This window comes from Parasteatoda tepidariorum, chromosome 11, assembly GCF_982258835.1.
Source record: "Parasteatoda tepidariorum strain Cologne lab strain chromosome 11, Ptep-v5.0, whole genome shotgun sequence".
NCBI classification, from domain to species: domain Eukaryota; kingdom Metazoa; phylum Arthropoda; class Arachnida; order Araneae; family Theridiidae; genus Parasteatoda; species Parasteatoda tepidariorum.
This window is the reverse complement of record NC_141765.1, coordinates 84,114,532-84,137,952: the sequence shown is the minus strand read 5'-3', so window position 1 is coordinate 84,137,952 and position 23,421 is coordinate 84,114,532. Positions and strand designations below refer to the sequence as shown.

At 29.7% G+C, this 23,421-nt stretch overlaps 1 protein-coding gene across 1 annotated transcript in view; it reads right to left on the bottom strand.

The window, feature by feature from the left end:
- LOC107446436 (peroxidase-like) overlaps window positions 1-23,421 on the bottom strand; it is a 129,619-nt gene that overhangs the window by 3,533 nt on the left and 102,665 nt on the right. The window contains exons 8-14 of the mRNA XM_016061083.4: window positions 23,109-23,210; window positions 22,866-22,988; window positions 20,434-20,675; window positions 15,667-15,799; window positions 10,062-10,189; window positions 4,721-4,923; window positions 3,298-3,467 (exon numbers count right to left, since the gene is read on the bottom strand). Coding sequence (XP_015916569.3) covers window positions 3,298-3,467; window positions 4,721-4,923; window positions 10,062-10,189; window positions 15,667-15,799; window positions 20,434-20,675; window positions 22,866-22,988; window positions 23,109-23,210 — 1,101 coding nt within the window. The remainder of the gene's footprint in view (window positions 1-3,297; window positions 3,468-4,720; window positions 4,924-10,061; window positions 10,190-15,666; window positions 15,800-20,433; window positions 20,676-22,865; window positions 22,989-23,108; window positions 23,211-23,421) is intronic.

Here is a 23,421-nt window from a genome sequence, read left to right as displayed (position 1 = left end):
CTGATGTTAAATATAATGAAAATATAATGATAGAGTCGAATCATAGATTCATTTTAGGAGAAAAACAAAACATAAAAAAAGCACATTAATAGCACCGATGTACGCAAAATATTGTAGTGATGAAAATATTAAAAACATCGCCTTTCCAATTACTTACCGTAATGACTGTAATTTGTGTTTTTAGAATCCTTGTCAAAAATACAATTCCTAAAGTATACACGTTATGAGAAAGAATAATATTTAATGTAGGAAAAAAATACGTTATCAAAATCCAGCAAATTACTAGTATGGATAATGAATAGGATAAAAACATTGAAATATTTGAGGGCTTAATTAAACGTGGAAGTATTTCTAATAACCGCCCTTCAACCTTTATCTATTTCCTCTCACAATCCTTAGAATTTTCATATTTGCTCAATCTGGCCTTTATTCACTGTGACTTAGTAATGTGTGCTATTTCGGACATGATTCAAATAATACAATCAAACATCGATATTAGGTTTTACGATACAACGAAAAAAAATTTATATTCCTTTTGTATTTGTAATGTTGCTAAAAAAAAAGAGCCTCTGATAGTCGAATACACACAATGATCCTCGTTTTGACGAAATCTTTTTGATTACTAATTATCCCCCACACTTGCAAATGATTAAAAATGTTTTTTTTTTCTTTTTTTGGAATTCCAATTCTTAAAAAATTTTCTTGAACAATTTTATGAATCATTTCTTAAAACCCTAATAAGTAATGAATTGTCATGTTTAAAAAGAGATTATCCATTTCTAAAGTACAGATAACGATCATAAAATAGGAAAGAATTTAATGAATCATAAAGAAACTGATATTTATGAGTTGCTATGAACAATAATGTTTCAATGCGTGTTGACTGGGAAGTATCATTACAAATTTTACAGTTAAAATAAACTAAACTCAGTGGCTCGACAGCCAAGGCCTACTGTTGCCCATCTCAGTTTTTTTGACCTTGGGCTCTGGGATGCAGGAACAGATGTTCCGGTTAGGTGGTCATCCGATCGCGGAACCCCCATTGTTTAGTTCCCAAGCAGGCTTGGTACTCATTTATAGACCCACTGAAGGGACCTGTGTCAACCTTGCCCGGCCCGAGGAACAGTTAAAATAGAAAATAAAATTATCAAACGGTTTTCAGTTCTTCTGGAAATAGATGCGCTTTTTTTTTCTCGTTATAAACTAAATTAATATTTTGAATTAAAAATTCAATATTTAAAAAAAAACGCTCAGTAAAAAAGCTATTTTTACTTAAATTGATTAAAAATGGCACATCTGAACTTGCTTGTTTTAAAATAAGGAAAAATGTCTTTACCTGATATCAAGCTATTTGTATAATATTCCAATAATTTTAATAGATATTTAGGTAACATATGAGACAATTATGGAAAACCTATAAATGTTACATTAATTATTAGGTTAGATAATTTGTAATTTATTATTCTTCAGAAAGGTATCCAAATTATTAATGAAAATGAGATATAATATGAAACTACTGCATAAAACTGTTCCAAAAACTATGCAAAAGTAACTATTAAAAGCTAGAATAAAGAAACTGGTAATTACAAAGGGTGGACAAAATAACGGAAACACTTCTATATCTATGCATATTTAATATTTCTCAAGAAATACTTAAAGAATCATAAGTTTCAAAAGTGTTTGGATCATGCGATTTCTCACGCATATCAATGAAGTTTAAAGTTTTTAGCTTTGAGAGACCGACAATAAATTACAAACGGAAAATAAAGTTTTTGAGCATTCTATGTCAAAAAATGTAGCAATTAACTTGTAACTTTTAACAAATAATTTGGTGATTACATGCAATAACAGCACAAAATTTGGAAAGCTTAGCTTAAATATTTATAGAGGTATGGGCATTTTGATTTAAAAAAATTATTTTTTTGCCTTATGCTTTTTTATTAAAACTAAAATTATTCAATAAAATTAAACAAAATTTTCAGAGCAATATAAAATTAATTATAAAATTTTTGCTCTAAAATTTGAAAACAATTCATTGAAAAATGTGTAATTTACAAGTAATTAAAGTAGTTTTTCACACTGCACATGCGCAGAAAAAATTAAAAACTTTTTCTTCATAATTTTGTAGTTAATTGGATTTAGAAACTAATGAAGAAAGTCAGATTAAATTATCTTAAAAATTTAAAAAGCTTCAAGCAATTTTGCAAGTAGTTTTTGTACATTTTAAAGGAAAACTCCAAATGATAAGGGGTTTTCTACAAATAGTATTTTGCATCATTGACAAAAGTTAATAAAAAAATGATAATACCTTATAATAAACGCTCATGCACCAAAATGTGAGTGAATAACGAAAGATATTTCTTATGGGTGAGCATCCACCAACAATGCCAGTATCATTTTTAATAAGTCTTTTTTAATAGGACAAAATGATATTTTTGGATAACCCCTTATCATTTAAAGCCTTTTTTTTCAAAAAAGAAAAAAAAATCATGAAAACTACTTAGAAAATTACTTGAAACTTTTTAAGTTTTAAAGATATTCAAATAGGACTTTTGAATTAGTTGCCAAATACGATTCCCTCGCATGCGTTGCCAATTTGTTGCCAATTTTTCCCTCGCATGCGTAGTATGAAAGAATTACTTTAATTACTCATACCTTGCACAGCTTTTAACAATTTTTTTTTCAAATTTTGAAGAAATAATTTTGTAATTTATTTTAAATTACCCCCAAAATTTTGTGTAATTTTATTGCGTATATTTTAAAGTAATAGCAAAAAATCAAAAAAAATTTTTTTTTAATGAAAATGTCCATAGTTCCATAAATCTTTAAGCTAAGTTTACGAAATTTTGTGTAATTATTGCATATAATAACCAAAATAGCTGTTATAAATTACAAACTGCTGTATTTTTTGGAATAAGATGTTCAAAAGCACTATTTTGCATTTGTAATTTACTGTCGGTCCTTCACACATCTAAAAGCTGTAAACTTCATTGATATGTAAGAAAAATCACATAACATAAACTTTTCTAAATTTATTAAATGATTCTCAAAGTATTTTTTGAGAAAGGTCAAAAAATGTGTTTGCATAGTACCTCTGTATTTCAATAACAATTCCTTCAGTTTGAACACCCTATATCTTTAATCAATTTAAAATAACTATTTTAGTCTATTGTCAAATCATTTATTTCAAGTACAACTTGAGAATTGTTAGATGTATTTTTATTTTAAAAAATTAAGATTACATAAAATCAAAATTGATATTAGGCATTTTAAAATATGAATATTGTAAAACGTTACCTGGAGTAAAAGATGAAGGCCAGCCTGAATTTTCATAATAGAATCTATCTCCCCTTTTCAGGTTTGCAAACTGTTCAGCTATAAGACAACTTAATGTTGGACCAAGAACTGCTCCAGGTAAATTATATTCAGAAATAGCAGCACTCCATAAATCAATATCTTCTACGTGTCTACAATGTGAATGATATATTATTTTTCTGAAACTTGTTTAACACTCTACAATTTTGTAAATAGATTTTCATACCAATCCTATTTTGTTCACTCTACTTAAATTGTTCAATTTAAGTTTTTCAAGATTTATTTTTCAAATTTCAATCGAAATCAAAATAAGGCACGCAAGTTTATTCAAGTCCCTCTGTGAAAAATACACTGTAAAAAATGCTTGTTTTTTTCCAAACAACTTTATCTGTATATTTGAAGGTTTAAGCTGTTGGTTGACAAAACAGTTTTTCACTGTACTCATACTGCATGACAGCTTCACTTTTTCGTAAATAATTTTACGATTATTTACAGTACTTGCTCTTACTCTTCAGCAATTATTTTATGGTGTTGAACAACACATAAATAAAACTACTATTCAATTTTATTGTCAAATTGATATTATATCTTTCTTTAGATTTAATTCGATCTTTAGTAAATAAAGTTGTGTGTCTATCTTTAAATATATCTTTGGTAAATTAAGTTGTAAATGGTAACAAAGTGGACCACACTAGTTTGAAATATTTTTACACTTCAATATGATTTCAATATTTAAGATTTAAACTTTTTTTCCTACTGGAACACTACAACCGAGGTGGCTCAGAGAACACAGTACTCGTCTCCCTCTGAGGGGATCCCAGTTCAAATACCAGTGATGGCTGTTTTAAATTACCGCTGGTTAAATCAGATCCTTGCCGACCTTTCATCGTTTTTCTAACTATCGCAGACAGGGCTGGAGAAATTGCTCCATATGCCCGAGCATGATAATAGCCGGTAATATGCATGAGTCATGCAGAAATTCCGATCGGGGATATTTTTTTTTAATCTCACTCACGCAGCCGGATATGTATATATAATATAACACTATCAAAAATATTCTAAAATACCGATTTAGCACCCCCTTAAGTCTTGACGTTCTCCATATTTTATTTTAAAATAATGCAATATTTAATTACAATATCAATTTCAAAAAATATACAATAGAAAAAATTAGGGATTTCTTTATTAGCAAAATCTTTTCCTGAAGGTATGTTAATCTTTATGATGATCTCGAGTAGGGAAAAAATAAATTAACTATTGCAGAATACGACAGACAATGATTTTTTTATTAGCCAAATCTTTCCATGCAGGAATGCTAATCTTTATAATGATCTTGAGAAGAAATGAGTGAATGATAATAAGAAGCAAATATCTATTTGACGTGAGAATTTGAGGAAACACTTACCGGTAAATCTGAGAATAACGATGAACAGTTTTGTTTGGCAAAATGCCGATTAAATCCCAAAAACTCCTAATTTTGGGCATACCGCAGTATTCTCTGTATTTAGTGTAACCCGGAATACCATGTTCTCGAGCTCTTTCGACATTTATAGCAGCCAAATCCATTCCAAAACCATCACCTGGTTTTTCAAAGAGATGATTGGTTACCTTAATGGAAAAAAAATTGCTTTAAACATGTTTCATCAAATAATGTATTATTTCATAAAATATTTTAGATGGTAAAAATTTAGGAAGTTAAATCTTTAAAAACTTGTTTCCATTGCTGTATTCAGATTTTGATTCAATTTTAACCGATTTCTTTTCATACAATGTCAAAAATCATAAATATCTCTTTAAAGTAAGATCGAAAAAATAAATAAAGATTGATTTATGGAAGGATTAATTTTACCTAAGATAATTTAATGAACGAAAATGCCCAATATATCGCCAGTGAATTACCTGTAAAAGCGTACTATATATCTGGTAAAACGTGTTGTATATGTACAAATCTATTATTATTTCTATCTTTATAATCCGCACAATAAGTTACCGTACAGACTTAAAGATAAGTTTTTAAGGTTGAATTGAAAATATTTCGATGTTACATACAGCAATCAACTTTATGTGCAAAATCCTCGTAGCTAATGCCTTTATAAGATTTCACCTTTCCTTTTTTACAGGTTTTAATTTTTTCATAAGTAATGAAGCAAAACATACAGTAATTTCTTTCTTTACTCCTTTTTCAGCACTTTTAAATTGGTCTAAATATGCTTATTCCCCACCATTGAATTTTAATAATAATGATCCAAAAAATTAATATCCATTGAGCTTCAGGTACTTATGATAGAAAATCAGTCGAATTGTCTATGCCGCACGTCTGTAGTATGTGAAAGAGCACCATCTCACTGATACTAATAATATTCGTTTCTTCATAGAGTTTTAATATTCGGCAAAAAATCTTCTCCAAATTTTTTTTCTTCTGTCTTTTGCACAAGATTTAACTCGAATGAAATAAACCAACGGAAGCTGTTCCCGCTTGAAAAATGCGTTCCAAAGCCGTTCCCATAAGCCGTTTTAAAATCAAGAAACGACTTTTTGTTGTGTTGTAAGTCTTTAGTTGGAAATGATCTCAAACAATCATTTTGATAGTTATGAGGTTTTTCTAGAAAAAAAATTCTCATCGATGAAGACAAGCTCGTCATCAGAATGCTTTAAAAAATGCCTTTTTTCCATCCTCTTCTTTTTTTTTTTTTTTTTTTTTTTTTTTTTTTTTTTTCTTTTGATTTGCAAATGACATTTCAATTGAATTCCAAGCGTAACAGAGGGGAAATCACACAAGTATTTTATTCAAAAAAGTATATTAAATATTTTTGAAAACAAAAATTCTATTAGAATATGCTACTTTAAGGTGCAATGTTTAATTAATAGGCATAAAATAATAAAAAAACCTCATAATTAATTTGCAAGTTAATTAAAAGTAGTAACAGAGGGGACAAATAAAATCCCACATTTTTGACATGCACTGTTATTTATGCTAAATTCTGTGATTTGAACCATCCTAAACATTATCTGTAATTTTCTTTTAAATTATCCCATTTCAAGGTAAAATAAATTATTATAAGACTTTTAAAATTCCAACCCCCTTTTTTTAAGTCCAAATAATGCATTGTAACAGAGAGGACATGGAATGTAACGGAGGAGACGTCTTACAAAATTGACAAAAAGTTAAAGGAAAATATCTTTGTTAAGAGTGACTCTTCGGGTATTTGAAGTTGGAGTTAGCAGCACTGCTATAATTGAAACCCGTGCTACATCTTTGTAGTTATATTTGAAAGTTTTCATTTTACCACACCCTTGTTTAAAAAAAACACAAGTGCATTGTTTGTTTCTTTCTCAATTTCAGTTATTTGGGCAACAAAATTAACTACCCAATTTTTTCCTAGAACTTTTTACACTTGCAAAATTATCTATAGCGACATCAAAAGAATCCCAGTGTTTTAAATGGTGACTGGTGTACTTTAAATAGGACATGGAGGACTTGTCAGATCCCAAAGTCCTCCAAGTTCCGAAAACAAATCAATACCTCTGAGGGTACTGATCGAGGAATTTCCTTTGCTTTTGGATTGGGTTCAAAATTACAAGGCTACGGAGTTGAACATTGGTAGCCGTAAACTCAAATTTGGGTCTGCTGTTCAACGACGGTTTTAAAATAAAAAGTCAATTGAGCGATTGTCGCAAGTTTCTATATTTAGTAATTATATGTAATTATTAAGCAAACAACTGTGATTTTACTTGAAAATTCACATTTTCGTCAATAGCACATACACATTTTATATGGTGTTTTACCTACGCATAAAATTGGATAGGTCGTAGTACAGCAAAGCTTAGATTTGCCAATTTTTATGTTTAGATGAATCTGCTTTGATACTTGATATGCTTCCATTAAGGTGCACATTTGGCTTTGTGAACTTTCTGTCCATTTTCTTTGACAGCCATGCACTCAGCTCTACCAGAAGTCTGGTGAGAAAGTTTATCAGATGAGTCGAAATTTACTTAGTTTTCTTTTGTTTCATCGAACACTTTGTTACTAGGCTATTTCTTTTGTTTTGGTAGCTAGGTTACAGAGTATGCATAGAACAGTACAACGTTTTCTTGGAGATACAGGCAATGCACGGTTTGCTTTTTTAATAACTTTCTCCAATGCCTAAGGAATATTATAGAGAGAATATCCTTCCTGAATTTCTACTGCTTGTATCAGTGCCTTTTTATTTTTCCTTTGTCTTCCTTTTTTTTCAATTTATCTATTTCTCTGTTACGGTATTTTTTACAAAATATTTCTGTTATCATAAATTTTCCTTTTATTTTCTTTATCTTTCTTCTTACAAATATCTTTCCTTTTTGGAACATTTTGGTTCTATATTCTCTCAGTTTTTCTGCTGCTGTTTTCCCCATATTGATTACTCTTTTAAAAAACTTAACTATAACCTAAACACACTATTAAATAAAACGACCTGAACGGCACAGCTTTGTAAAAAAGGGTGCTCTGTGGAGGAACTGGTTTAAACTAGTTGAATCAAGATACATTAGCACTTGTATACATTCCTACAGTTTCTTTTTGATCGTCAACTTATCAATTTTGCGTAACTGAGGGGACATTCAGTTTTGTCCTCTCTGTTACATGAGAAACTTTAAAATTTTTAGTTTTTTTCTTCAAAAATATAACATAACATGATTGTACTAATAGACTTTAATGTAAAACCGAAATATCAAGTTAAAAAGTTTTTTTTTACGATGAATAAAATAAACTTAAAAGAATAATTGTAACAGAGGAGACAGTATATATTTGAGATCATTTTTGACTTAAAAAATAAGAAGAAAATTTTTTTTGACCGTAGTCACTGCCTAATTAGACTCAAAACAATTCATTTTACAATATAAATCAAACTATATGCAAAATCGTCATATTTTTAATAACTTATTCGTCTTTAAAATAGACAGTTTTTTTTTGGTAGAATAAGTCAAAATCATGAATGCTCTCTATTTATGATAAAGTTTACTATAATCATGCATAACTCCAAAAAATGACTTTTGAATTCATAAATTGCAACGAATTTCCTCTAAAATGATACCAAATACAAGGATATTGCTTAAACGTTAAAAGTTCACTACTGGTTTCAGTTGGCATGGAATTCAACTTCATGCATTTTTGTTTCTAAAATTCTCTAAACAATTTTTTTAAAACATTGATAACTTGAATGTATTAAAGTCTCGAGATTAAAGATTGCTTTTTGCAAATACTTTATGAGAACTAAGACATTATCTACATTAGATTTCTTTTATTAGTATTTCTTTTATTTCACTATTAGATTTGAAAAGATCTTTAACTTTACAAAGATTTAAAGGTATTTTATTTATTACCTCAAAATAACAGTAAAAATTAAAATTAAAAAGATAATTAAAAGCATGTATTTTAAAGGAAGAAACAAGATTTTGTACAGTTTGAGGAATGGATGCCATGCCACAGAATGAGTTCAAGAAAAGGATTCCTTTGAAATTCTAGTATAAATGATCCAGGCAAACTGTCATCCCGTAAAATTAGGAGGGTGTTTTTGGTTTTTGGTCATTCAAAAGACAAAAAGAGGTTTTAAACAAAATATTTTAAAGTTCTTTTATAGTACCACAACAACATAAATCTCAATATTTTTTACTCATAATGTTAAGTTATATATATTATACCTTTTAACATAAATGAAACCAAAAAAATGTGTCTTTCTGTTTTGGTCATAGAAAAATAATTATATCTCTTAAGATCCCCACAAGTCTAAATTTTCATTCAATGTTGATGATGATGATTGAAAAAATGTGCAAGACATATATAAGAATCCGTGTTAATTACCAAAAATGATCAATTTTAATTTTTTTTTTAAAACTGGTTCAATTTCAAAATCACTGAATTGAAAAACAGTGAAAGACCACCACAAACAGCATCCATCAGAAATAGGTTATATACACAATCATCAGCTGTGTCGTGGAAATTCTTCTGTATTAATGGATTACCGGCTATTATCAATTTTTTTGAAAATAGCTTCATTTTTGTCGTCTGTTTTGAGCACTTGTTTTGATTGTTGTTGATCTTCCCTACAACAGTCTCAATCAATAAAATTTACAAATTTAATCTTCAGAGAATGGATTGTCTTAAAACAAATTTAATACATAGTTACTATTACTATAAAATACTACTATAGTACTTACATACTTGCATACGCACTTTATTACTTTGAAATACTTATACTATTAATTTAAAAAATACTGTATTGCTTAAAAGACATCCTCATAGTGATAGCAGACCATCTATTTCTTAAATGTAATTAATTATATCTCATACGCACTTATTAAAAGGAATTATAACATTTCGCACATAAGCACTATGTGATCAGTACCAACAGAAGAGCTTCAATCACTCTGCTCTAAAACAGGAAAATATTTGGCATTTTGGACTACCGATTAAAACAACGTGACAAAAAATTAATAAAAAATATACTTAAAAATATTTGAAACTTCTTAAAGTAAATAAAATTTGAAATGTTGGACTGTTAATTAATATTAAGTGTCAAAAAACTAACTAAAATATATACATCAATCATTTAAAACATCCTTAATTAAGTAAAATTTTAGATTGTAAAACATTTGTTTAAGTAATTTGTATGTACATTTTTATCAAACTCTAAATCCTTAAAACAAAGCTAAATAAAATTGCATTTTAATGATTCTTTGATGAAATTTTACTAGTATTTAAATGATCTAACTTCTGTTGTAACTTCAGGATCCATAGCATTTGCTTTTTGATTTATGAGGCCATGAATAAATGTGTCCACAATTCCAGGCTTGTAGAGATTAAAAGGTTGTCTTAAGACTGTTGACACTCGTATGGAATCTGGAATCCATAAGAAAGGAAATATTACAAGATGTTTATAGTACAAGGAATATTAATATATGTGGCACTTCTAACAACTGTCATTTTTGTAAACAGAATATTAGTCTCAAGAAAACGCAATTTCCTCACTTTTCGTACTTCTACCTAAAAACATTCTATGAAAAATCTTGTTTTTCACCTACACAAGTATAAGTCAACTTCTTACTAAAACGTACTGCCCAAGTAAAAAGCAAGATTTGGCGAAACCATGGCAACAGAAAGGAGAAAACTGTAGAGAGTGGAGAAATCGTATAACTTTGAAACGCCTATTCTGCCATATGCAATGGAAAAACCAATGTAAGCGACAAAAAATTCATAATTGAGATTTTTAAACACTTGGTATTTTTGTATGCTAAGCTACATATTAAGATAAAATTATCTTTTGAAAAATAAAGTTTGTTTTATCAGTTTTCTGAAATTCTACTTTAGCGTTTATAGCATTAGCAATAGAAAACTCCACTCCAAACTCCAAAATGAATCACTTTTTGAATTGCACGGCAGTATTCTATTTACAAAGAATATAGTCAAAGATGTAAGAATATAAATGTGAGAGGGTAGAATAAATTAACGAACAAAAATATTTTCTTTTTATTATTTTTATTACTGAATATACTATTAAAAGCAAAAAGAATGAAGCATTTTTGTTAAAAAAAATCTATTTCAATAATTTCGGAAACAAAATTTATTACTACACAATCTTGTTTACTCATTCAGTATAAAAAAAAATTGCGTTGTATTTAGTTGAAATTAAAAGGCAACAACTATTTCTCAACACAATCATTTTATAATTTGTCACGATAATGTCAAAAACGTCTAAATGTGCCTATACCCGTGGCAAAGCTAAGCATCACCACAAAGCTTGTTTTATAATTTTCTAATCGTTATTGCCAAATAATACTTTTTTTATCGTTAAATGTGTCGAACTCCTTCACTAAATAATTGTCAAATATAAATCAATATTCCATTTATTTGCGTTCACAGGAAGCGTTTTATAAGTTTTAAGGATCAATAAAAATTTATTAGAACCTGAACTACTGTCATAACATGCATTAGAAGATTCAAAAATATAGCCATATAATTCTAAAAAGTACAGAAATTTAAATGGGGTACTTGCAATAAAGTTTCATCCATTCTCACGCTTCTTTTAAGAATTTATTCTCCATTATTCAATTACCCCGTCAACATATAAAATGCATAAAATAATGGTTGATTTTTTATTTTATTTTATTATTACTTTTTTTGCCTTCTTAACCTTCTTGATATTTTTCAAAACCAGGCCAAGCGTTTGATAACGCAGGCCCATTGACTGTATGTTACTCAGTACGGACAACAGACCTCTCAAGTTGATTAAACAGGAAAGAACCCTCCTCCTCTGGGAGAGAATAATTAGAACTCCCGGGTGTCTGTCCTTGTGGAACCAGAATTCCGTGAGAGAAACTTGAAAACACACAAGGCATTTCTGCAGGGAGTTACTGATGTTATATCTAAGTTAGATTTGAATTTTGAGATTGAACATTTTTTACCTCCCATCAAGCCCATTGTTGACAGGGGATTTTCTATCCGCCTTGATCTGATCAAGGATGCCTCAAAGGCGGAGACTAGTGATATAGTTTTAAGAGCTTTCGAAACAACGGAATCCTTCTAACCCGAGGAAGAATGGTTGAGAGTATATACTGACGGTTCTAAAATGAGTGATTGTGTTAACGCTGGTGCTGGTGTTTACTGTGAACTTTTCTGCCTGTATACTCCCACCGGCATTTATAGATCAGCTTTCGATGGCGAGATTGCCGCCATTTACCAGGCCCTGGCACAACTTCGGCCGCGTTAAGACTCCTTCTCAAAAGTTGCAATATTATCTGACTAAAAGGCTGCACTTCAAGCAATTAATGCTCTCAGCCGCTCTCGATCTTTAACCATCGATAATTGCTCAAATCTCCTCAAATGGTTTGCCAGTAATAACATAGTGGCTCTCCAGTGGATTCCGACCCACTGTGGAATCCAGGGAAACGAGGCGGCTGATCTCCTGGAAAAAAAGGGAGCTTTATGTCCTATAGAGATCTAATTCCAGACTCCCTTTCTATAATATCAAAGTCTCAAGTCTCTTCACGAGGAACTCGAAAATCGTAATTCCAATAAACCATGGCTTAAGCAGATTCTCAAGGTTTGCTTGTCGTGCTTGTTTAAAGTTTTTCATAACATAAATTAAAAAGATTCTCAAGTTCTTTCTGACTGAATTCTTCATAATTATTACTGTTCTTATTAAAAGAATTTATAGTTGTTTCTTCCTGTTTTAGCAAGATTACAAAAGATATTAATTCAAACTACTCTATAGTGGTAGAACATTACATATCGTACTATGTACAATGCTTAAAGGATAGATTTGTCCCTAGTATAAATATAAATAGCAGGTGTGTTAGTTTCCTTAGAAAACTCCTATTAAAAAATTATTCATTTTAAATGCTCTTTCAGTTCTAGATTATGATCTATTATTTCTAAAAAACTTCCCTATTTTATAATGATAAATTAAGCTTCAGATTAGGAATCATCAATCTTTTGCGTCATAGGGCCATATCAATGAGTTCGGAAAATTTTAGGGACCAAACATCTGCAAGATCAGGGGTCACCAAACGGTGGTCCACGGACCACTAGTTGTCGGCGAAGGAATTGTTAAAGAACACGCATTTTTGATTTGGTAACATCAGACAAACTGCTCGCCTTTTCTATGATGTGAAGTGAAACTGATTAATTATTATTCATTTAGCGTAATAATTAAATAAGAAATAAGTAAATTTTATTTAATAATTATTATCATTTAACTTTTTACTCATCTCTGATTAGCATTTTAATTAAAAACTCCATTGGAAATATATGGTTCATTTGAAAATTTGTCATTTATAATTTTTTAATTAGTGAAACGTTGATAAATCATCAAGCGAGTAAATTTTGATTTGAAGAGAGGCGTTTAAATGTCAAATGATCGGTTGGAAACCTTTTCTCCACCACAAAAAAAAAATTAAAAAGAAATTGGTCATCCACCATCAAAAAAGAGACGTCCAGATTTATTAAAGGTATTTAAAGTGTTCACTTTTTTTAATATGCATTTTAAGTTATGTTCATTTTCTTCAACGCCCATATCAAGCCATTTTCCTTTTCTAAAACACGCTCTTTTAACTACTTCTAATTTCTAAAACATGCCAAGCTATGGTCATTCTTTAAATCCACATTTTAAGTTTTTTCCAAAATAGAAAATTTACCGGTTCACAGTGGAACAAAGATTGATTTTCACTGTCAAAAATGGGGAAATTTAAGTATTTTCACGAGTTACTTTTAAAAAATTTTCTTTTTTTCTTCTCTTTTTTGTAGTAAAATATCTAAAGAATATGAAAATGAACTTTATTTTGCCATTTAATAAATAATAAATGCAATAAAATTCAGATAATATAACCTAAAGAATATTGAAAAATTAAAAAAAAGGCCCACATTGCTCCGGTCGAAAGAAAGCAATCTACATATATTTGGCAAATGTAATTTACGAGCAAAAGTAATTAGCTGCTAATATTTGCCAATTAGAAAAAATTATCAATTAATCCAATCAAGTTGAAAGTAATATAATATTTTTTGGTTAAATTTACTTGAATTTAATTGTACTTATTATTTATTAAATAGCGAAATAAAATTTGCTAGAACATTCCTTGGAGATTTTACAAAAAAAAAAAAATTCATGTTAAAAGTAATTCTTGCAAATACTTCATTTTTTCCTTTGTTGACCACAAAAATTGATTTTGGTCCCACTGTGCAGTGTAATGTTCACATATAGGGTTCACCTATCAACTCAAAGTAACTGCTTAACTACTCAAAGTAAGAAAGTTTCAAAGCATATATGCATATATGGCAACGTTGCTTTTTAAAAGTAACGAGAAAAAGTACAAGTATTTTTAAAAAAAGTAACGAGTAAAAAGTAGAAGTAAAAGTACAAGTACTACACAAAAAAAGTAACGATTTGCAAGTACATTTCTAGGAAATCGAAAATTCAAGGTAATATTATAATATAATTTAATGATATAATCGTATAATATAATTTTAAAATCAAATATAATTTTAGCATCAAACTTTTTATGGATTTGCACGAAAAAGAAATTTTATCTATTGATTTTAATTTTTAGTTTATTATTTTTATTCATTTAAATTGCCATTGATTTAAAATTTTTTTACTCTATTGAAACGCGTTTTAAAAGCACAAACATAAATAAAGCAAACTCGGGGTTTCAGATAGCTTTGTGATCTTTGAGCTAGTAAAAAATAATTGAATGTGCAGTATAAGTTGAAACAGAACAGTCTACAGTTTTATTTGTAACAATGGCTAATGCTGAAGTCATGTGAGAAAATCATTTTCCGAACATTTCTGCCAAACGGAATAATTAAAATTTGTAGACGAATTTTAGTATCAGCGGCTAGATTAATACCTTCGAGTTTTCAAGAGTTAAAATAGTAATTATAATGGTTTTCAGTAGCACAAATAGTTCCGAAGCTCTTAGAGATTTGATTGGGTGTTGTTTGACAAGGTCGGGCATAAACATAATTTTAGTAAAAAATGTACTAGGTAAAAATGCATTTACTAAAAAATGAATTAAGACAAAAATGTATTATTAGTGAGTTCGAAAAGAAAATTGAAAAACGTAATAACAAAATCCAACATTTTTTATTTAAAATGTATTAAATAAATGCATAAAACTCGAAAATGAATGAAAATAACTTCCTAATTTATGTTTTTATTCATTTTGCAAAATAATTGCATTATGACAGCAATTTTTTTTTTTAGAAAGCTTACCGAGTTTTTGAAAAAAGTAACGATTTCATTCGACATTTCCATTACAAATACTTGTACTTTTTCCCAAAAAAAGTAACGAAAGTACAAGTAAAAGTACTAAATTTAAAAAGTAACGAAGTACAAGTAAAAGTACGTACTTTTTACTTGTACCGGCGGTACAAGTAACGAAAGTAAAAGTATTGCCATAAATGCATATATGTCACCGTGAATAACCGTAATGAAAAAAAATGTCGACTTTCACCGTTGAATGTCAACACTCACATAGTTGCTTTGATGAATGTTCGAAATATTTCTTATATCCGATTTGATGTTAATTTATTCGTTGATATTATTGTATTTATTCGATATTTTACTATCTGCTGTGGATAGATTAGGAGAAACATCAGTGTAGGGAATACCGGGAAGTAGCACCTAACTAGATCTAGTTTATATATCAGACATTTACCAAAGCGACTCTGTGATTGTCAACATTCACCGGTGGAAGTCAACAACCAATTTCGGTTATTCATAATTACATATATTTTAAATATTGTTCATAAATGTATAACAATTTATCATAGTTGCATTGTGAACAATAATTGTTTCACTTGTTCTTCTAATATTTCAATACCTATTTTCTCGTGGAACTTATTGTAGCGTTCAATGACATCTGGAAGTAAACTGTGACCAAATCTGAAAGCTGCTGATTGGAAAGCTGCTCGAATGCCTGCATTGACATTTGGATTGTATTGATCATAATATCCCTACAAAAGAAAATTTAGTTATTTTCTACATCAAATAATTATAAAGTAAAATCAAGGATTCGATTCAGTAATCCTCACACAGGGGTGGGAAATAGAGCACTACAAGTAGTGAAACTACTGTACTCGCTACTTTTTTAGTAGTGTAGACAGCTACTTTTTTTTTCAGAAAAAGTAATGTAGTGAGATACGAAAAAACAATAGTTTTTAGCGATTCCTGGAAACTACTTTCAACGATAGTATAGTAAAAAAACACGGCTCCAACACAACTAATTTTTCGAATTTGATTGGTACAAATCCTCGCGTCAATGGATGCAATGAAAATGACTGCAGTTGAGCATTAACAGGAATTACGTATTTGAAATCAACTAATATTTAAACTAGCCATTACAGAAAATAGATAATTAATCATTTTGGTCACAGTGCAAATGCACGCTCGTGAAACATTAATGTTATTTAAACGGAAGGGAACGTATTTACCATGCACTCAATTTTTTGGAGGAAATAAAAGAACATTACACCTTCAAAAAAATTTCAAGTATTTAATAATTTAGCAGTTCTTAGATTAAATATTCGCTGTCGAGAAGGGCAAAAAAAGTTGAAGATCAAATGAACAAATTCGAGAAAAATGTTTAGGAATAACAAACTGGCTTCCTTAATTATTTCCTTACATTCTGTGTAAGTTCTTCTCCTTAAAATAGCGAAGTAGTTACTACAATTCCAAAGTAGTTTGTAATCACTACATTAAAAAAAGTAGTTGTAACAAAGTAACAAACATTTGTAACAAAGTAGTTGTAGAAAACTACAAAAATAGTGTAGTTTTTCCAACCACTGTCCTCCCCCGTAAAACAAAACCGTTATAAATCTTAAGTGAAAACCACTAGAACTAGAAGAGGAAATCGTAATTTCACGTACTAAGATACAATTGTACTGATTCAAGGTTAAGATGTACTGATCGTACTGATTCAAGGCACTGATTCAAGATTCATTCTTAAATATGCTAAGATATTTGTGCAGACAATATCTTAAATTACGAAATCAGGCGCAAAAACTCTCTGAATTACCTTTTTTCGTCTTTTTGAGTTCTTGATTTTGGAGATCTGGGATCTAGCCGTAATATGGGAAATATGATCTCAATAGCTTAGACCCCTAAATATTTGTTTCGCTTTTTGCGTTAATCTTAATTTAAATAATCTTAATTTTATTTTTTGAAAGTTGTATTCAAATATTATATTAGCTGTTAATGATTTGGCGACTTAACTATATCAACATATCATTAAAATCTATTTTTGAGTCTATTTGAACGCAATTTTTGACAATAATTAAAAGAAAAGCATGAAATTAAGATATTTTAGGTAAATAAAGATTCTAAGGACCAACGATAGAAGGGAAAATGGCGTAAGATGGCATTGCGAGTATGGTTTCTTACATAACCCACTAGTATGTAACTTCCTAGAAGTTTATCAACGGTGAATCCTTAACACTATCCTAAAGTTAAAAAATAGATTTTCTGTTAAAGAGAAATCACTTGACATAAATTGTAATACACTTAATGAAACATCCAGTCAGGAGTCTGGCTGGATATTAAAAATCAGTTTTTCAGAGCTCGCGTTTCTTTTTTCGTGTTTCGTGTTTTCGTTTGACTCTTGTATAGTCGCAATTCATTATGAACATAGTGAAATAAAAACCAGAAAAACATTTAAAAAAGCAATTTTTTTTTCAGGTTTTGCGCAACTATACGCATTTCCTTTATTTTTCAAAAGAAGAACTAATTAAATAAATGGTAAACATTTCGCACATAAAATATATTGAGATTTTTAAGAATTAAGAATTAGATTTTTTAATTTATTTATTAATTTGGATTTAAAAAATTTTGACGTAATAAAGAAACAAGATTTCTGAGAGAATCGGATCATGTTGTGATTTATAGCATAAAATTTATATATATGAATGATCGAAATCAAGAGAATGTCGCCAGTGAATGTCAGCAATCACATAGACACTTTGATGAATGTCCGATGTATATGTTATATCCGATTTGATATTAATTTATTCGTTAATATTATTATATTTATTCGATATTTTAATATCTGCTGAGGATAGATAAGGAGAAACATCAGTGCTCTGAGTACCGGTTAAATGTATACCAGGCAGTCACATTCAACCTTAAAAAAACATTGATGTAGGGCATACCGGGGAGTGGCACGTAACTAGACCAAGTATATATTTCGGACATTTATCAAAGCGACAATGTGATTGTCAACATTCCCTGGTGGAAGTCTACAATATATATATATATATATATATACACCGAAGAGCCATTACATTATGACCACCCTGCTAATAACATGTAGGACCACCTTTAGCCCTCAAAACTGCTAGCACCCGCCATGGCATTGATTCCACAAGGTGCTGGTAGGTAGCCTGAGGTATCTGGTATCAAGCGCTCGCCAACTGGTCCTGCAATTCCCTCGCATTGCGAGGGGGTAGCGTGGCAGCACAAATTTGGTTTTCCAAGTAGGACCACAAATGCTCTATGGGATTAAGGTCAGGTGAATTTGGGGGCCAAGACTTGACTTGAAAATCACTGGAATGTTCCTCGACGATTCGACCCTTATGACATGATGCATTATCCTGTTGGTAAACACCATCCCCCGCAAGAAAAACTGTTGCCATGAATGTGTGAACCTGGTCTGAAACTATGTTCAAGTAGCTTACAGACGTCAAGGATTGTTCTATGAGGATTATGAGTCCTAATGTGCCCCATAAAACCATAGTTCCTGGGCGGGAGACCATGAAAACCTGGGCGAGCCCATTGTTATAGATGGAGGGTGGTCATAATGTAATGGCTCTTCGGTGTATGTATATATATATATATATATATATATATATACATACATACAGTTCGTGGATAAATTGTTAGACGCACTATAAGATTCTAGGTAAAATCTTAATTATCAGGTGATTCTATACAACTTTATTGTTTTGATGCAGCTGTAACCGGTTTGCACTTGTTTACGTTCGAGTATCAATTGGTTAAATTAGGCGATATATAATACAAATTTGACGAGTGGATAAATTAGACGATATATTATATAAATATAGAATATTTATTATATCATGTATTATATAAGTATATTTGAATAATTAGATCAAATTATTAGACGCACTGGCAGTTTTTTAATAATTACATTTTTGGCACGAGTTCATATGCAGTACTTTTATATTTAGACATATATGTAATTCAGGAGATTTTTTATATGCCTCCTATTTGTATTTATTTTTAACGTATTGCATTACAATGTTAACCAATTGATACACGAACATAAACAGGTGCAAACTGGTTTCAGCTGAGTAAAAATAATAAAGTTATATATTATCACCTGATAATTTAGATTTTACATAGAGTTTTATGGGTTATTCTCTTTTAGAATTCAGTTAAATAATGCTCTTTAATGGCAGATTTAACTCCTGCTGTGCAAAAAGAATGCATATTTATCAGACATTATTATTTTAGATTATACAATTTAACCAAAATTGATTTCTAGAAAGTGAGTGTCGTAATAAAAAGCACTAACATAAAATTTATATAAATAAATAATAAATAATAATTAAAGAAATACTTTATATCATAAATCAAATTACGCTTGATAATGCAAAATCGACAGATAAAAATGTATAAAGACAAACTACAATGAATAAGTATACACTGTATAACTGTATTCTGAAATTTACTGATAATTTCTTTTACTTTCCTGCGAGGTTTCAGTTTATTTAAAGAAAAGAGTGGCCACATATTTAGTAATTGGTCATTATAAGCGTCGTATGAGCATAAGACATGGTTAATTACATGATTGATAGATTGTGAAGCAATTGATATACAGATATCTCGCAGATAATCATGGTTGATATAACGCATATAAGGTACGGGGTGAATGTTGGCGAACGTCTACCAAATGGACACCAAAAAACATCAAATGAAATGTCTAACAGTCAAAACTGGAAACATAATAGCTTCTTCGTTGATTTTGAAACAGTATGAAAATATAGTTTTAATAATTTTGATTAAAAAATAAAGCTATGTCGATGTGTTAAAACATTAAAATTATTAATGTTCAAATTTGAAACTATTTTGGTTAAGCATTAAAAAATGTCATGTCATAAAATATATCGATATTTTCTTTCTATATGCGCATGATCTTTATATCTACAAACCAACCATAGGCAGAATCTGATGATGAACTTTTAAAGGGATGATTTGGGCTTCTAATGGATCATAATGACCTTTCTGGTAAATGGACGGCCATGAGCCGACTGCATGAATCATGGTGGTTGTTTTCATTGACGTATGATAGACAACCATGAGACGGCTATGAATGGGTGAAGACCGCCAGTGAGTGAATACTCAACACCATGTTTTAAACCGAAAATATTAGTTTAGAACACGGAATAAATCAATTTGTAAAACCGTTTTTTTTAACAGAGTTTCAGAATACAGTTTACTTACTTTTTTCCTCTCTGTAAGGGTAATTGAGCTAAAAAAATCCACAAATTCAAAGTCTTACCTTGCATATAAAAAAGTGGAACGAAAACTTCTTGAAAAATGAAACAAAAACTGGTATGTACTCACTACTCACATGCTTAAGGGGTTCGATGCCATACTTTGCAACTACTTGTCGCCCAACAAGCATTGGTAACCACTGACTATAGGTGATATGTTGTAATTCAGCTGCTACGATGTGTCTTGTTTCTTGGTAAATAGTTTCATCATCCCAATGAGGATTGATATGAGACAAAATATCAGCGATTCGATTGTGTTCTCTCATCCATAGAGTATGCATTACTGTTAACATTAACTGTTCATTTACTCTTTCATCACCTAGGAAAAGAATATTTTTTTGATTATTTGTAGAGTTTTAAAGTTTTATATTGGTATTTTTGAAACAATTAATTATATCCTTTTAAAAATTAAAAAATAATGTAACTGTCTTAAAAATTAAGGTTGTTACTTTTTTTAAAAGTATTTTAACCCCAAGTGCTTGTTCTTGTTACACTAAAGACCAATAAAGCATAATTCACGCAAAGTCTTTCATAATTCACGTGCATACGAGTAAATAAGTAGTCATACACTCATCATAATAAGTAATTCATACGAGTAAAAAAGTTATCTAAGAAATTAAAGGTATTTCAGTTGGTAAAGATGAATCCTGCATATATATGCCCTCAAATTATGAAATTTTGTAAATTTTGAAAGCTCAATTAATGAATGCAAATTAATTAGTCAATTAAAGGTTGGAATTTATTAAGTATGCAAATTTTATAATCTCAAATAAGAACTTTTATATTATCAATAAAAGGAAAATTTCATTGCAAACTACTTTAAAGATGTTACAATTAATTACGTTTTAATCTAAATAAACTTAAGAAAAATGGATTTTGAACAAATTTAGCCAAATTTAGCTAAATGATGCCAAGAGCTGTGATTAAAGCTCCAAATATTGCTTAAGAAAATAGACACAGTTCAAAGTGATTATTTAAGGAAATAAAAGCAGCAAAAAATGTACCTCTTCAATGCTTAGCCCAAATTTAAGATCTTTAATAGGAATTTTGCATAGTTTGTCTATGTAAAGAACTCTCTTAGCTATTGGACAGGAATAGTTGAGGTGACTATGGTTACGAGGTTTAACTATTTCAAGTATCGTATAGTTGGGTCATAATTTAAGACAGATTTTGGCTCGAGCGACGAGAGAAAGGGAACCAGGGGAGAAAGAAGCTCCCCTCTTTGAAATTCGCTATTTCTTGTTTCCATAGCAGTAGGCGGCTTTAGACTTCGTGGTGAGGAGAAATAAACTATACTTATTTTTCCTTGCTTTCGTAAACACTAAGCATAATCATTACGGAGCACATTTCCAGTCTTAGAGAGTCCAGACTGAATAGAGAGCAAATGTAATTCATCAGGCCTCCCTTCGTATACAGAACTCTAAGCGATAAAATGGTCTTAAAAAACCTTAATTCGTTCAAAGTTAATTTAATACTACTATTATAAATTCATAGGACCCGTGACCGAAATGTATCAAAAGGAACTGATGACTTTTAATGCCTGTCCAAAGAAAAATAGTTTTAAAAAATATACTTAAGGATTAAGACCAATGAACGACATCACATTAAGAATTTATTCTCCCATTAGTTTATTTTTAACAAAAAAAGAACAGTTCTTATAAGAGAAGGATCAAAAATGAGTCAATTCTTTGTCCATTTTCTTAAATAGATATGTCTATTTCCTAAAACTCAAATTTTGAGATATGTTCAGAGTAAAAAGTTCACCAATGATAAAGACACATAGTTAATTTCCAAATAATTTCTTTAGAGAAACAGTGTGTTAATCTATGCTATGTCTATTTTCTTTCTTAAATAGTTATGTCCATTTCCTAAAACACAAATTTGAACTATGTTCAGAGTAAAAAGGTTCACCAATTTACACATAGTTGATATCAAAATAGCTGATTTCAAAATTCAACACATAGTTGATTTGAAAATAATTTCTTTAAAGAAACAGTTTTTGTGTTAAAGAAGTAATGATTAATGAAGTTTTAATATGAATGATCTTGTGGAAAAAGGTGATGCTATTCCACATTGATAAGTGAAAAATATCCAGATAAAAAACCATCATTTTCACAGACAAGGTATCGACAATTTAACTTTTTATTTCGTTGAAACTTTTGCTTGAAATAAATAAATTTTTGTACTGCATTTGAATTTTACTGAAATTCCGTAAGATACACTCTAAAACCTTTGATTTACATTTAATTCTTTGACTTATCACGAAAACTTTAGTACCCAGCCTGAAATATTAGAACTCAAGATAAATTTAATTGATCAAAATTAAATTACTATTTTTTATTCTGATAAAGTGTCGCTAAAATTATTGTAACATATGGTAGGCAGTTTTTGAAATCTGTTTGAATTGTCTCGTAAGAGGGATACAGCATTGGAATATTTAGTATAGTTGTTAAATTAGCAATTAAAGTCCTAATGCAATTAGGACTTTAAATACAGTTATTAAACTAACCAGCATCGAAACAGTAAACATTTCTTGGTCTTGCTAAGCACCCAACATCTTTTTCTACCATTTTTTGAGGAAGCAGATCTTTCAGTCCTAGTTCAGCATACATTTGGTTTGTCTTCAGTCGACCTGTTTGTTATAAAATATATTTTTTTAAAGCATTCAACATTTGGTTGTGAAAATTAAAAATGTTGTCATTTTTGCATGAAAGAATGATGTCATAAATATCTCTGTAAATAACTCTGTTACCTCCATGAAACTCCCGTAATCTGCTAGCAATATCTTGGGTACTTCCATAAATAAAACTGCCATCCAAGTAGGCCGATATGGTGTTAATTTGAAAGCGAGGTCCTAATGCAATAAAAATATTAATAAATAAACATCAGTTATGATTCAGAAATAGGCATAAGTACAGTGAACCAAAAAATATATTACCCTGAATAATTTTTTTCTTATAATAGCTATATTTTATAACCGAATTTTAACGAACTAAGTACTAACCTTAATGATTCAAAATGTAAGTTTAAGATATATTAATGAATTCGAGTTTTTGAAAACTGTA